The following is a 17,122-nucleotide window of genomic DNA, read 5'->3' as shown; positions in this document are numbered from 1 at the left end:
AAGCACGAAAAACCTGGATGCACGCTGCATTTTGTTTCAAGGAAAAAGATCCATTCACTGTCTATACATCCTTCAAGAATCACTATAGCACTCTCCATTCACATTAGGTTAATTCCATTCATTTACTTTGAAAAAGTGAAGAGCTTAAAAAAAGAAAAGCTGCTACTGTAATCACAAGTTAGGATAGTTAACGTTGCTCTGATAACAGAGCCTTCACCAAGGACGGCCAGATGGCCTGGAAGCCAGTTGGGTGACCCTGCGTGCAATTCAGGAAGCTGCAGGTTGACAGCTGGGGGAACATCTTATAAGCCAAGAACTGTCCTGAGGCTCCTTCAGCCACAAAACTGAAACCTAGTAACGGTTTATTGGTTTAGTTGTGATTCTCCATTAAGCATGACAGAAATTGGTTTTAAGTCCAATAACAGAGGTTCCAAAAGGTTAGCTCACATAAACTGGTGACATATTACATAAGCAGACCACAGCTGTTTTCTTTAATCTATTTACAATCTTTCTGCCAGGAAAGTTAAATGAATTCCCCTACCATTATCACTTCAGGGCTAAATTGGGTCCCCTACTTATAGGCAGTGATGCCTTTTTATAGACAGCTCACCTTCCTTAGCTCAAAAAGTACCACAAAGGGAAAATATTCACAAAATGAGTCTCCATTTATTTGCCTGGTATTCAGAGTAAACAGAGCAATGGCCCCATCTGCTGATACTGGATAAAACGGCAGAAAATTAGGATGATATATGAGGATATTAGGAATCCTACCTAGAGTTACTTTACAATTCCAATGTGATCCACAGCACTGCTGAGAAAATTTCGATGTCTGGAGAACCACTTCATTATTTTCCTTAGGCACAAAGTGGCATGGGGGTGGTGGGGGGTTCTAATTATTCTCTCCTATGGTTTCATGTGTTCATTATTGTTTGTTTAGTTTTAGTTTTAAATTAGTTGTACTGCTCCAGAAGCAACCAGAGGTGCAATGGTTTTGTATCGGATCAAGTGCTGTGAGCCCTCCTCCAAGTCAATCACATAGTCCCTGAAAAGGGAGGGAAAAAAAATTTACTGCAGAGCTTAGCTGGTTCTCCACCAGGAGGAACATTTCCCATTCTAAGAGAGGCCTGGTCACTTACCTCTGCTCATCTGTTTCTGGTTCTACCAGTATGTTTTCTTGACGTTCTTTCACTCTCAGAAACACATATGAATCTAGATCAGGTTTGGGAACTGTCAGAGAAAACAATAATATAACCAGAAAACATTCAGCCAACAAGGGCAATATGGAAGAAGTTGCTAGGATTAATGGTATTCAGCACTACGAGACCTCCGATATCAAATCTCTTGGGTGGGAGATAAGAAGAGAGATCAGGCTCCTTATAGAAACAGCACTTCCCATCCAAAGTCTCCCATAGCAACCGTCCATTCAACTAATGATGACTACTTAAATGTGCAGGGGATTCTGCTACACATTGTGGAGGACACAAATAAGCCTCACACATGGTTTTTCTAGGTAAGGTGATGGCAAGGCAGCATTTGAAGCTTCACATTGGTGACACCTACACTCATGATGGAGAAAAAAGCCAATGTGGGCTTTCAAGGAAAGGGTACGATTTAAAGAGGAAAGGTGAGCCTGCAAGGTAATAGCAAGGGCCTAGGTAGAAATATGAATGGAGTTTTGGGAGTGGGGAGCAGAGTGTAAACATCAGGTTAAAAAATATTTTTATATACAGGAGTAGGAAAAGAGAGTACTAGAAAGTTAGATTAGGTCACATGGTGATAGCTTTGAAACCTAGACTAAGGAATGTAAGTTATAACCTATGAGTAAGTGGTCCCCCACTGGTTGATTACAGGTTACTAAGTTGCTGCCATCCTTCTACTCTACAACCAGCCAACATTTCACAGTTAAGTGTTCCAAGTTGGGCTGCTCCTTGACAACTCACCTCCTGGAGCTCCATTTGTGTACAGAGGACTCCATCAATTTCAGGATCAGTAGAACCTACTGGATAACTTCCAGACTAACAGCCCAGCTCAGGTTATGGGAGGGGATCAAGATAACTGTTTTCAGAAGTCTAAGGAGGGTCCCCTGGGCTGCTCCAGGGCTCTGGGCCTGCCACAAAGACTCCAACTTTACAGGGTCAGTTGGCTCCACTGGGCAATTTCTGATTCCAAGAAACCCAGCTCAGGTTTCAATATGCTTTCCCTCACCATGGATCAGGATCTATGATGCTCCAGAAGCCTTGCGGGGACTCAGGTCATCTGGGATAACTAAGCAGAGTCTGTTTCACTAGGGCAGGCTGGTTCCACCATAAAGCCTCCAATTCCAGGAGCCTGGTTCCAGTCCTTAGAAGGGACCAGGACAAGCAACATGTGAGTGTTTTAGGATGTGTTCACCAGCATCAAGTAGAAGCTCTAGCCTTATCTAGGACAGTGGCCTAGATCCAGTTCTAGGAATTCAGATCCATCCCATCAGTAGTCCCTCAGTTAATTTAATCAGTTGGACGATACTGCCCACTGGGAAACTATTAGGGATATGGTTCTTGCTCCATTCATTGTCTTCTAAGGAGCAGTCAAAAGCGGCTGACCCAGGGATGGAACTGGACAAGGATCGGACCCTGTTTCTCTCAATTAGGCTCAACAAAATGACCAATTCAGAGAACCACAAATCTGGTATGGGTTTTGGATTGCTTCTAGTGAATCATGTCTCCATTCATCCTTGTTCCCCTCAGCCACAGGGGTCATACTGTGGCTCCCAGCACAAGTTGGATCAGAGACAAATTCCCGGGGCTCAGTTTATACTTGCACTAGCAGTCTTGGCACACTCAACTTAGCCTGTGAACAAGATGGATGCTGGTCTCCTGGAGAACCATTTGATTTGGTGTGGCAATTTTGCCTGAACAAGGAAGGTCTTGCTTGATACGGCAAATTGCGAAAGACTGAGGAATACTGACTTTAACTTAAAAGCCAAGGGTTCCTAGCTGGTTCAGCCAAGGCAGGAGTTACTACCATAATTCTCTTTCCCCATCTCACCAGAATTTTAAGGGTAACTTGAGAGAAGGGCTTGAGGCAGAGGCTTTGGCCATGCTTCCCTTCCCTGAGCTGCTTTCCCTTTCCCCACCCACACTCTCAGTATCCCAATCCTTCTCCTGCTTCCCATAACTAGAGAAACTTCCCCCAAAAAAGATTAGGAACCCTTACTATAGGTAACAGAAATCACCCAAGTTCCCTAATCTGCTATTCAAATCTTTCATGCTCACTGGATAGTCCCCACCATTCTGGGCAGTTCCTGCTCCACTTCTTGTCTTCTAAGGAGCAGTCAGAAGCAGCCAACCCAGAGATGGAACTAGACATCTCTGCAAGGAGGAAAAGTCAGCTAGCTCCTTGAGAGCAAAGACTATGTTCTAGTAAACTTTTATCTTCAGTGCTCAGAAGAGCTTGGGCACATAAGAAATGCTCAGTAGGTAGTTGTTGAATTAATGAATGACTGAATACATGAATAAGTCCATATTTATAACGGCACTCAATAATTTCAACCTAACCTGAAGAACACAAAAGTAAAAATCAAATGGCTATTCTTGTACCTGACTATAATGATGTTTTGGTTTTTAATCCAGAACACTTCTTCTCTTCTCTTTTCTGTCTATCTACATGCTTATTTTTCCATATTTGATAAAGAAGAGTGGGGATGAAGATCCTACTCTAAGGCACTTGAAGAGACTTGGATTGTAAACTACGGCCCCTCAAGATTGATGGAAAGAGAATGTTTTGCTTACCTGACCTTAAGAGGTCCACCTTCTGTAAGTTAGGAGGCATATGCTTTAAGGCTGCATTTCTTAGATATGTCTCTGTGCTAGCCATGTACCTGAAATACATAAATTGGAATTGCTGTGACATACATTGGTGGGAGTCACCAGGGCTATCAGATAGACACAATGTATTAGGCTCTGAGATCACCTCCATGAGCATTCAACCAAGTTTCATTGATTCAACTACCAAACCTAAGCCAAAGGACAGAAGGGCAGTTCCCACACTTACTGCCTACTCACTCTTTAGCAAAGGCATACTCTTCTGGAGAAAGGCTGGAAGGCTCCCCCTCAGAGCGTGATTTTTCCTTTTCAAGGATATGAGGGAAGAACTTCTCTATCTGTGAGAATAAACAAAAATCATCATTAAAACATCAATCACAATTCAAATGTCAAATATACTCATTTTCTGAAAAAGGCTGAGGTTTATCTAGGAAGTGACTTCAAAGATGCCAAGTCTTAGTGGCCAAAACTCTTTCTAATAGTAAGACCTACACTCTGGACTTCAAGAAGGCAGTTTTCAAAGAAATGAGAAAAAGGCAAGTGCTCTAAAAAGACAGTTTAAAAGGGATGGGGAAGATTTCTAAAAAGAAAATCTGAAAACATGCTGTAAATAATATTTAAGAGGAAGAGAAGCAGACTTCATTTTTAAAACTTATGTAACTGTTCAGTATATTCTTATGAGTTAAAATATACAAAAGCTAGAGAGAAATGCACAGAATATATAAGCAGATAAAATAGTGACAGTGAATTATAAGATTAGAATCAGGAAGATAAAGCTCAGAATGACGTAAGACTTGGAAAAAATGCCAAGAACTCCACCTCCTTCCACCCTCCAATGCTAAAAGCTATAAAAAAGAAGTGCAGTCAGGAACCAGGAAGGGATCTGCCTGTTGTCTGCAGTCAGTGGTGTTACAGTTTTCTCTTTCAAAGTATGGAATGACATTAGTAAGGAGGAAATGAAGGCCAAGATAAAGGAGCACTTACATGTTTCAAAGGAGTTTAAATATTCTGGTTTAGACCAATTATATTCTGGGATAGGTTAATTTAACATTTCTATGGAGCTTAAGTTTATGAACTACTTTCTCCTGTTAAATGTAAATTACTACTGCTACTGTATCACTTAGTGTACTAAAAGTATAGGTAGTTTCCTAGTTTCAGAAGAATTACTGAACACAGAAGAAAGGTGAAAGACTGGAGATGGGCAAATTTCCTAATTTTCAAAGATGGAAAAAGTGTGGAATCTTCAAATACAGTTTTAACATTGATATGTGGTAATAAATTAGAATAGATAATTTAAAAGATTGCTGTGAACTCAAAGAAAAGGCAGTGGTTAACACGAAGAGGATTTACTCAACCAAGAAAAAAAAATGAGTGTGTGGCCTGCTAGTTTGGGATGGAGTGTGGAGGGGCGTAACATGCACCTCAATTTGACAAAGTCTTCATGACAACCTTGTGGACAAATTGTAAATAAGGGGCTGGGTTATGGTACATATAGATTCATAAAAGGTTGAACAAAGAATATCGATTCAATGGATGGATGTCAGTCTAGAGGGAAGGCTCTGGTGGAATGCTCTATCAGTCCTTTTAATGAATTAGAGAAGAGCTTTGAAGGGATACTTATCAAAATTCCTGATGACATAAAGTGTTAAGGGCTATAGCTGTATTAGTTGACAAAATTAGGATCCAGAGACCAGGAAAATGGTTCAATTGAATAAAACGAAGTTTAAGAGGGTACATATCAAGCCCCACACTTAGGAGTCAAAACCCAAGGCATACAAATACAGGGTGGTGACAGGATGGGGTAATAATGACATAAGTTCAGTAGGGTTTGTTCATGGTGAGTGCAGGATGAGCTTAGGATGACGGGTCTGTCAAACAAGCTAATGTGATATTGGACAGCATTACGAGTTTAATACCCAGCATAAGGGAAGTGATCATTTTGTTTTTCACAAAAGTGGACAAACTACAACTGGTAGATTGTATTCAGTACTGAGTGGGAAAATTTAGGAAGAATATTGACAACTAGAACCTTTGTAGAGAAGAGACCAGGAGAATAAATTGATTCAAATGGTTGAAATGTTTAGCTGAGAGAAGACTTGGATGAGGCTTGTTAGCTGTCTTCAGATATCTGAAGTACTCTCACATAGAAGAGAGAACGTATTTGTTTTGGAATACCTAAGGTGGCAGTGGAACCAAATGAGAAGAAATTTCAAGGAGGCAAGAACTTTCCAGGATTAAAACAGACATACAAAATAAGAATGTTTTGCAATTTCATTTTATAAATTAGATGACCACAGAGCTACTGTGCAATGTCAAATTATCATGGTCCACTTGATATTGTCTATATGACAGATGCAAAATAATTTTAAAATTAGTTTTTCTCTAGTTAGTCAGTTTTCCCAGTGCAACCAATACAACTTCTACCCGCAGCACTGCCACGTGGTAACTCTAGGGGCACCATTCATGTAGAGAAAGAGGCTAAAAATGTGTATGGTGCCCCTGGAGTTGTGTAACACATGCTCCATCTATGCTTCTCTAGAACAACCTCTTTAGCAACCCTGCTATTAGGCTGTCAGCAGCATATTCAGGCCCTGGACTCTCCCAGGCTCCAGCCCAACTTTTCCCCAGGACTCAGCCTATGTTACACAAGGCATTGTTTTATCTCCACGTCAAACCTTCATGAGCCGACACCGCAGGTAGCTGCTAAGGACATAGCGGATCCTCTCCATCTCCATTCGATGGATACTGGCCTTCAGATCCCCTTTTTTGGCTCTCCTGAGATTTTCTTCCTATTAAAGGAGAAATCCAAGTTTAAAGATCATGTTTAAAAACTAAGGATCTTTTCTGTTTAATCTGCATACAGCACACAAGGACTGCTAAATCACTGGCACTATTTGGGATATTTCAGTGGAAGAAGAACAAAAAAATAAAGATGATGTAAGAGTTCTGTTTCTTTTAATTTTTTAATTACAAATAATATGACTGTAGACTTATATAAATTTCAAAAAATACTCATTTATTTTTAGAAAATGACCATTTGAATAGCATCTGAATATGATCAGTAAGAAGGATCCAGAAGAACTCCAAACTATTTGTAGTGGAGACAGTGGAGGATATAGAAGAAATGTCTGAAGAATCTAAAAAGCAGTGTTAAAAAACAGAAGTTGAGAAACTGTAAGATACCACACTTTTAATGCTACTTTGAGTTGACAATGATTTAAGCCCAGATCATCTAGGCCACAGATCGCAAATTCCAACGCCTATGGGAACCAGGCAGGTGAGGTACCTGAGAAAGGTGGGGGAGTTAGGCTTGCCGGGAAAGGGAGAGCACCTTGAAAGGGGAGTGGCCCTTACAACAAACACTCTGGCCAACTTTTCTCCTGTAGGAATGTGGGACCAGTGGTGTCAGGTCTTTAGATTTTTCATGGGAAGTTCAATACCCAGATTTCTATGGGAACTCTCATGCTTTGTAACTGTAGGCAACCAATTCACTATTTAAAAAAAAATACTGGGCCAAACAAAACAGATTTGCCATCAGACTGCCACCTCTAAACTGACCAATCCCTTTTACCTTTTTCTTCCTTTGAAACCCTGAGAGAAGCAACACTTACCATGTGATCTAGCTGTTCAATGACACATTCTACAATTTCTGACTTGCTTTCCAGCAGCTCAGGAGCAAGCTTTTCATTCATCCAGGCCTGAAAAACAGAGCCAGAAAAAATGAGCATGATTCACACTGGAGCAAAATAACCCTGTGGTTCAGAACACAACCAATGAAAATCACAGATTCCTCAGGCAAAGAAAACTGTTTGCCTACCAGTTGGAAATACTGGAAATGCTTTGATGACAAGCTATGTTTAATGATGGCTTTTCTGTTTCTTTTAGTGGGGAGGCTGTGCTCACACCCTTATATTCAACCAATAGTTAAAACAACAACAACAAAACACGGTCTACATCAAAAAATGTTCTTGTCAGTATGGCTCCACAGCTGAGAGTCACACCACCTAGTGTTCGAACAGCACCTTTCACCAAGTAGTATTAACACAGCACTACCTTTTTTCATAAGCTATTTCCCACCAAGGGACACTGGTACCATTTCTATTTTGAGAGATGAAGTAACATTTTATATAAATCTACATTATCTCTTCACTCCTGAATTTAAGAGCATTTTACAAATGCTTTTTTTACTCATCATCATGACATTTCTGAAAGGAAATGGACACAGTTATCCTTATTTTATTGATGAAAAAACAGATTAACTAATATACTATAAGCTGAAGAGTATAATGGAAATGGATATTCATCTGTTAAATAGTTTTGGAACAAGGTTAAATCCCTAATTTATGACTCAAGCCCAAGGTGCAGGCTTAGAGAACTGAAATACCCACTGGTGACTAAGGAAAACTATAATTATCTTTCAATTATAGAAAATTTAGTTTTACCATAGCTCAGCATTACATGCCAATCAGCTCAATTTATTTCTTTGGACTTCTTTAAGTCATTACTTTCCAATTAATGCCAGTAAAACACATTATTAAATACTGGGTATTGCTACTATACATAAAAAGCTTTTCAAGTCCTTGAGCTTCTGTAATAATGTTGCTCATATATAAAATTAACCAGAAAGACAACCTGTATTTTTAAGTAGCCTAATGAATGACAAAAGATCAAATTGTCATGGAGGACTTATGAAACAGTTTTTCTTTTTAATTGATTTCATTAAATACTGAATAGGTACAAAACAGTATTTATGAAAAACATATTAAATATGCAGAATAGTGATCAAACACCTGTGCACACACAACTTAGTTAAAGAATATTACCATTATTTTAAAAGTCCCTGTGTACCCCTCCTTCCTCAGAGGTAATCATTAGCCTGAATTTAGTGTTTAATTTTCTTTATAGTTTCACCACATTTGTTCGCATCCCTACATAGTTCTTCCCCATCTTTTCATATCAGGACACTAAAAAAAAATGATAGTGTTTGCATAGTACAGTGGCATAAAGTGGAGCACATTTAGGGGCATCACTCATTTATATTGTCAAATTATGATAAAATACAAAACATTAGGGGAAAATTTAAATTAGTATAAAACTTTCAAATAAAATCTTTCAAAATGTTTGTTTAAACCCATGGTCCTTTTCAATAATCAGGTTCTATGCTTGAAATGGCTATATCTGATTCCTGATCAAAATTTTTAAGGACAATCTGGTCATCATTAAAATGAGAAACTTTGCACTGTAAGCTATAATTTTTAAATCATTTTTATGGGCATTCAAGAGTATACTATATATGTGCCTAAAGCTGTGTTCATTAGTGGTCCTACCCAGTGTCTCCGTCAGGTTATACTTGAGTTGTGCCATGCAGCCTAACACCCGTATCTGGCTGCAGAAGCTGGCCAGGGGGGCAGCTCATCTCCTTGGCTGCACTCAGGGCATTCCCACAGAGTATATGGCACCCAATGAAACTTGAGCTCACCCACTGCCAGGCTGAGGCTGTGTCGTCAGAGCCCACCATGGTTTGGCAGTCTTCCCAGGAGCTTATGATCATCCCCTGGAAGAGGCAACTAACCTGGAGCTCTGGCTGTCCAGAGGGCTGAGAGGGTAAACATTGTGATGCACTGGCAGCACACCAGTGTGCCTGTGCCTCATCACTCAGGTGGGATACTCAGTCTTAAACAAGAGTTTTGCAAATCTGTGAACTTTATATGCATGGTTTGTTCAGCAACCTGTTTTATATTGTTCTACATTATGTTCCTGAGAGTCACCATGTGCTGCAGGAACTATCTTTTACTCATTTTCACTGCTGTTTTTTTCCCCATTAAATGTATATGCCACATATATATTTTTTAATCCATTCTATTTTTGATGGATATCTGGGTTGTTCTCAATTTTTAACTATTGCAAACAATACTATCAACATTCTGTGCACGTTCCCTAGAGTCATGTAACTTTTTCTCTAGAGTATATACCTGGGGGTGGAATTACTGGGCCACAAGGTATGTGTTCTTCAACTTTACTAGACAATCAACCATTTTCCAAAGTGACTGTATCAATTTACACCTCCACTACAGTATATAATGATTCACATTGTTCTACATCCTTGTCAATGCTTTGTTGTTCACCTTTTTCATTTCTGCCAATCTGATGGGTAAGAAATGCTACATTACTTTGATTTTACTTTTAATTTTGCTGATTAGTAAAAAGGTTGACCATGTTTTTCATATTCTTATTGGTCACCTTCCGGGAGGTGCCTGTTAAGACTTCATTGTTCTAGCAGGTGGTTTGTAAGGACTGTTTATGTATTGTGAATACTAATCTTTTGTCAGTTTGATGTATTGCAAATAACTTCTCCCAGTTTTGTGGCTTGTCTTTTTTACTCTCATCAAGGTGTCTTTTAATAAACAGAAGTTCTTAATTTTAATGTAGTTAAATACCTAGATTTTTTTTTCCTTTATGCTTTGTGCCTTTTTATTCTTATTTAATGAATCCTTTCTTACTGAAATAGGGGTTCTTAAACTGGGGTCCACAGACTAGGTCTGAGGGCAGATTTCAGGGTGTTTTTGAACCCCCTGAAATAATATGCAGAATTCTGCATGGGTAGGTACATATGTGCATTATTCTGGAAAGAAGGGCCAGAGTTTTCCTCGGATTCTCAAAGAGGTCTGTAATGTAATAACAGTTTAGGACATACTGTTAAGACTATTATATAAGATATAATTTTTAAATTAACATCCTTGGGTTTTGTCACCTATGATGGCATGTATGGTAGGAAAGAATGAAGAATACTAAAGTGGCAAACACAAGAGAGTTCTGGAAAAAGGCAGTTAAAGGGAGAAGAGCAGAGAATAAGGTAATAGGTATAGTGGCTAACAGCACATGTTTTGGAGTCAAAGAGACCCAAGTTCATATCTTGGCTCTGCTGTCCGTTGTGTGACCCTGGACAAGTTATTTTACATCTCCAAGCTTTGTTTTTCTCATCTTTAAAATGGGGATAACAGTAATACCTGCCTTATAGGGTTATTACCACTAATAGCTAACATTTAGTGAGTGCTTATTATGGCCAGACAACAAGCCAAGCACTTTACATATCTCATTTACATTATATCATTTCATCTTCACAACTGGTGTGAAGTAGCCGCTACTACTACCTCCATTTTGCAGTCAAGGAAAGGCTTGCTTGAGACAAGCTATACAACTTGTTTAAGGTCACACAATAGACCAAAGACATGGAGGGATTTAAATCCAGAATCTGAACTCTGAAACTACCAGAGTATATTGCCTGCCTGATGAATTGTAAAGAACTTAACATGTTTCCCAGAAAGAACATAGGAAACCACAAACCAGAGTTATTATGACTAAAAGAAGAAATAGTCCAGAAATAATTTTAGGACTTTTAAACAATTTAGTGTAAATAAAGAGAACAGTTGACTCAAGAAAGTACATGGGAGGAAAAGGGAGAGTAAAACAAGTTTTCTCCTAAAAAAAAAAAAAAAAAAAAAGTGTTTCAGCACTTTCTTGCAAACCCAGGAGATGTTTCAAAGGACTAAGATACAGAACCTACAAGTCTCTACCACAACACCTCTGCAGTCCCCACAAATATGAAGTAGATTCTTGTTCTGTGAGTTGTTCTATTAAATTTGCTGGTAAATATTACTGTTATCCCCATTTTAAAGATGAGAAAATTGAAGCTTGGACAGTAAGCTGCCCCTTACTGATTCCACTGGAGAATTTTGCATTTGATATTATGGGGTTTCTAACACAGGATATCCCCCTATTTCTGTGCAGATGGTAAGATCCAGTCTCTGTTCTTTTGAAATAAAATAACCCTCAAATTCTATTTCTTCATTTTCTAATTCCTGAAACTCATACAGTTGACTAAATAAAAAGGCTAAGATTGAAGCAAGGAGATTCTATTTGGGATGCTTACCTGCTCCAGCCTCTCAATGAGTTCTGCAGGAGTAAGGACGACCTCCTCACTACCCCCATCAGAATCCTGTCCCAAGAGATCCAGTTCCTCTGTCATCTTCACTGAAACCAGGAACCTAATCAGCATAAAAGAACCAACACTCGTGTAATGTGTTTTCCATTTATTTACAATAATGAGCAACTATGCATCTGGAGAAGGGAAAGGTTTACAAGGGGTTGTAGAGGTTCACTGGTAATGGCTAGGGATTCATGGACTTGAATTTTCAATTCTTTGCCTCTTCCTTCAAGGCTTAGGTCAGTTAACAGTTTCTCAAAGAGGTAGCCCCTCGTATCTGTTCCCATTGTGCATACCTGGAGCTGAGCTCCTATCACACCATACAATAACTATTGCTTTGTCTTCCCGGTAGAACTTATCGTCAGGAGCTGTGTTTACTTCAGTTCAAACATAAATCGCGCATTTGCTCAGTACCTGGCACTTCCAAATGGTGGAATACAATTATCTGTGCAGCCCCCAGTGCTTGGCACAGCGCTTAATTCATAGCAAACACTTAAAATTGTTGGGAGAATAAATCAATGCCCAATTTCCACCAGGCCCAGAGGCGCCGACCAATCAGTGACACCAAAGGCTTGAGAAGCTGCATGGTGCGTGGCAGGGACGAGGGGAAGTCGCCGGAGCTTCAGAGAAACCGAGAGGGTATTCCTCCCGCCCCGTCCCTCTCTCGCTGTCAAGAACCCAGACCAGCCCCGGCCCCCCAACGCACGCACGCACACCCCCACAGTATCAGAGGCCCCACTCACTCGGGGACCTGGGAGGCAGAGAGGCACTCCGAAGTAGCGGGAGGTCAGGACGGGAAGTCCGTGGGGAATCAGCCCGGCTTCTTCCAAACAGCATCTGAAAGCGGAACAGCGGAACAGCAGCCCAGCAACCCGACTAGGCCTTCCCGGAATTCAATCTTGCTTTTTCAGCTCCCGCGCGCTTCTCGAAAACTTTCCGTCCAGGGACAACGTCACCGCGTACGGGAGGCGCTAACCAATCACAGCTCGGGAAAAGGGTCCGGTAGCCTTCTTGACCCCGCCCCCACTTGGGGGGCGGGGCTTGCGTCTGCGCAGTTCTCTCCCTCAGTATCCTCCAGAATGGAGGCGACAGGAGGCTGGTTCGGCGTTAGCTCCGCCCACCTTGGCCGTGGCCCGGGGTGAGGTTCCCGCTGACACCATCGAGGGACTGTCGGGAGGGGGCGCCTTGTCACCGCGCTTGAGGAGGCACGGCGGGATCTGCCTTCCGGCCACCAGGGAGCAATCGTCTGAGTATACCCTGGGCTAACAGTGGGTCCGACAAAGAAGAGTGCGGTGTTAATGTCAGGCCACTTCAGTCTCTTGTTTCATTTTCTCCAGTGACCGCTCCTGTAGGGCTTCAGCTGCGGCCACTAATTCTAGTTCTTCTAAAAAGCTTTAGGCTGTTGGTTCTCAAAGTGTGGTCTCAGATCACCAGCAGCAACACCGCCTGGGAATTTATTAGAAAGACCTACTCAATCAGAAACTCTGGGTGTGGGGCTCAGCACGCTGTTTTAACAAACCCTTCAGGTGATGATGCAGGTGAAGTTTGAGAACCCCTGCTTTAGGTAATACTTCCGTCTCTGCTGCTACCTCAGGTGTTTGCTTAATTCTTTGGGTTATTTTGACATCCGCTGCTTATGCTTTCTACCTTTATTATAGGGGGGAAGCAAGGATATATATATATACATATATTTGTTTTCTGTGCAAAGTGTCCTTCTGGCTTCTCTATAAGTGTCTCTTCCCCATCAATCTGAAGCCTCTTTTCTTTGCTATGTTTCCAATGCCCTATTGATGGACTAGAAAAAAAGTTGGCCAATTGACAGGTTGATAGTACCCACCCAATTACAGTCCTTTTATAACAATAATTGCATAGAATATGCCAAGTGAAAGAGTGGGTATATTTATGAAGATGAATTCCCCAAAGGGAGGGGTATTTGAGCTGCCAAGTGCAGAATAAGTTTTGTTAATGACAAATTATCTGACTTTTCAAGTTTCATGTCACCTCTAGTTTGGTAATCCAGCAGTTTTTAGTTGTGGCAGATAGCATTTTCCAAAGAGAGTTGCCCTAAGATATATCTCATCCCACATGGTCCTCTTACAACGTGACAATGACACTCCTCCATCAAGAGGTCCATCTTCTGTCCTCTTAAATCTGGTAAGATATTTGTAACTGCCTTGACCAAGAGAATACAACAGTAGTGATGCTGCTTGACTTTGGGGGCCTGGTCATAAAGAGTGATGCAGTTTCCACCTGGCTCTCTTTTTCTTGAGCCACGTCCCTTGGGAGCCATGAGCTGACATGTAAGACGTCTGGCTACCCTGCAGCTGCCATGCTGGAGAGACCACGTGGAGAGGCCACAGAAAGACAGAGAGGAGCTGAGCAGCCCTAGTGGTTCCATTCCCTGGTTGTGTGAGTTGAATGAGCTTTCAGATGATTCCAGCCCTCAGACTAGGAACCAACCTTGCTAATGTGAAGGGAAGCAGAGATGAGCTGTCCCTGCTGAATCTGGCCCAGACTGCAGATTTGTGAGCAAAAATAAATAAATATTAGGATTAAATGTTGGGGTGTTTTTTTATGCAGCACTAGATTACTGTGCACAATTCCATTCTTCCATAATTCTCATTACCACAGAGTTTTTCAATGATTTTTATTAATATTCTTTAAGTGTTATAGATTTGAGTCCAAGTATGCTCACATTTAAGATAACTTCTACACAGAAGGACCAATAGTTTACTGATTTACGTACTTCCCTTCTCTGGTGCTGACCTGACTTCTTGAATCACCTACTGCTCTTCTATGAGGGAGCTAGATGCCAGCCTCTGCTTCCTTAATTCTGACAGTTCTAAAGCATTCTGCTGGAGAATGGAGTAAATATTCTTGCGAGAAGTAGGGAGGGTACTGGAGTACCGGTGTTGATTTTAGTCCTCTTGCTGAGAAGTTGGAGCTACTAATTTTCTTGCAGTTTAGAACTTCCTCCCTTGCACACTCTCTTTTTTCTCCTTGCACTCTCTTTGCTCCAGTCATATTGAATTACTTAAGGATATGAGAGACTGTCTCCTTTCTTTATACCTACTGTTTCCTCTTTCTGAATTTTTATCTTTCCATTTAATCACCCAGTGCACTCCTATTCATCCTTGAAGACTCAGTTAAAGTATTTCTTCCTCTGGAAACCATCTGTAACACATCTACCCCACATTTGGTTGCCATTACATCTTATAAGATTCTGATAAAACATTTATTATGCTATATTGCAATTTTAACATGTCTGTTTCTCCCATTAGACTGTGAATTCCCTGAAGGAAACCCCAAACCTAGCACAATGCCCATCATTCATTCATTCATTCATTCATTCTTCATTCAACAAATACTTCTTGAGGATCAACTGTGCTAGGCATTGTGTAGAAGCTAAGATAAAACAGTGAACGGACTCTGTGATGGGAGATAGACAATAAACAAATAACAATTGTTTGTCAGGTGAAGATAAAACGTGATGAAGAAAAATAAATCTGGGTAAAGGACAGAGAATGTTGAGGATGGGGCCTGTTCTAGTTTGCTAATGCTGCAGAATGCAAAACACCAGAGAAGGATAGGCTTTTATAAAATGGGGGTTTATTTCACTACACAGTTACAGTCTTAAGGCCACAAAACATCCAAGTTAACACATCAGCAATTGGGTACCTTCGCCGGAGGATGGCCAATGGCGTCCGGAAAACCTCTGCTAGCTAGGAAGGCAGCTGGAGTCTGCTCCAAAGCTCTGGCCTCAAAACGGCTTTCTCCCAGGACGTTCCTCTCTAGCAAGCTTGCTCCTCTTCAAAACATCACTCCCAGCTGCACTCCGTTTCCTCCCCGCGAGTCAGCTCATCTATATAGCTCCACTGATCTAGGCCCACCCCGAATGGGTGGGGCCACGCCTCCATGGGAACAGCCCATCGGAATCATCACCCACAGCTGGGTGGGGCACATTCCAAGCAAATCTAACCAGCATCAAACTTCTGCCCCACAAAACTACAAAGACAATGGCATTTGGGGGACGCAATACACTCAAACCGGCACAGGGCCATTTTAGAATTGGTTGGGATAGCCCTTTCTGGGGAGGTGACAGTGAGCATAGTTTGCTAAAAGAATGAATAAGTCCCAAGAGAGTATGAGGAGACAGTATACAAAAACTATACTGTCATTTGCTCATTGCAGACTACAAAATGATCATGAATTTTCTCTTTCTTTTACTAAGTTTATCTTCTGATATACTGTGGCCGAAATAGCAGTTAGCAGATTGAGTAAAATGGTTTTTCTAAGTTTTTGGGTAGGGGTCAAAGAGAAATGTGATGTTTCCATCAAGAAATTCATTTGTCTTTATGTCATGGGCATCTTTACTGAAAAGCTCATACATCTAAGTACCAGGCTGTCTTCATATTTATTAGAGTCCACATAATTTACTATAGAGAATTTTCCTTAGTTCCAAAGGTAAACCAGACCAAACTCAGTACTTCTAAATGCTGATAGCTTGGGGTAATGCTCTCTCTTTTTTTTCAATGCAGTCATAGGAAAAGTTTGAATTTTTTCAGGTACTAAAGTGTAGCTTTGCTTAAGAATTTTTTGCCTCTATTAATTTTAGTGTCTTTCCTTTCCATGTGTTAATGATTAATAGACATAGGTACTATTTTGAGAATTTCATGTAACTAATGGAATGGGTCATTCCATTTTATACTAACGTTTACTGAAATAATTTTTCCCTGTAGGGACAATCCTTAGAATACAATTCACATTCATATGATTTATTTAAAAATTTTCCTAAGTTCCTAATTTCCTACTTGGAGTTATAGAGATGTGATTATATTACGATTATTACCATTATTATTTTCATTTTGACATGAAACATCTGTAAATTATACCTCTCCTGAAGTGTCAACACTTAAAGTATAAGCAATAATAGACCTGGATTAAAATAGAAATTTGTGAAATTTTAAATTTGTGATGTCTTAAAAACTTCCTAGCTTCATATCTAAGTTTCTTTGTTTAAATAATCCTTATGGGTTTCTCACTGATGAATGTAAGCATCTTAATTAACTGAGTTCAAAATTCACCTCCTATCTATCAGAAGGCTAGAAGACGGGGTGTTTAATTGTGTCCCTTGTCACATACCATTATCTGAATATTTTACTGTTAAATTAGTTCAGAACAAATAATGTAAGATTCCCACCCTTCAGGTATCCCAAAGTGAGAGAAACTATTAGATTTTTCAACTTATGTTATGTTCAACTCAGCTACGAAAATATTTTCAACTGAAAATACTGAAATCTTGTCATAAAATTATGTTAATTATATCCTGGAGTAG

General features: G+C 40.3%; 1 protein-coding gene across 1 annotated transcript; it reads right to left on the bottom strand.

Annotated features, from left to right (window-relative positions):
- Positions 1-646: 646 nt before the first annotated feature.
- On the bottom strand, positions 647-12,714 carry GINS4 (GINS complex subunit 4). Its single transcript, XM_037813015.1, has 8 exons — positions 12,531-12,714; positions 11,734-11,848; positions 7,415-7,501; positions 6,479-6,592; positions 4,044-4,141; positions 3,771-3,859; positions 1,137-1,227; positions 647-1,042 (listed from the first exon to the last, which is right to left on the bottom strand). The coding sequence occupies exons 2-8, from the start codon at positions 11,827-11,829 to the stop codon at positions 946-948; spliced, it is 672 nt and encodes a 223-aa protein (XP_037668943.1). The 5' UTR covers positions 11,830-11,848; positions 12,531-12,714; the 3' UTR covers positions 647-945.
- Between the last annotated feature and the right edge of the window lie 4,408 nt (positions 12,715-17,122).

Source organism: Choloepus didactylus, chromosome 20, assembly GCF_015220235.1.
Source record: "Choloepus didactylus isolate mChoDid1 chromosome 20, mChoDid1.pri, whole genome shotgun sequence".
NCBI lineage: Eukaryota > Metazoa > Chordata > Mammalia > Pilosa > Megalonychidae > Choloepus > Choloepus didactylus.
Note: the sequence above shows the minus strand (reverse complement) of the source record. Positions and strands in the feature narration are given on the sequence as shown.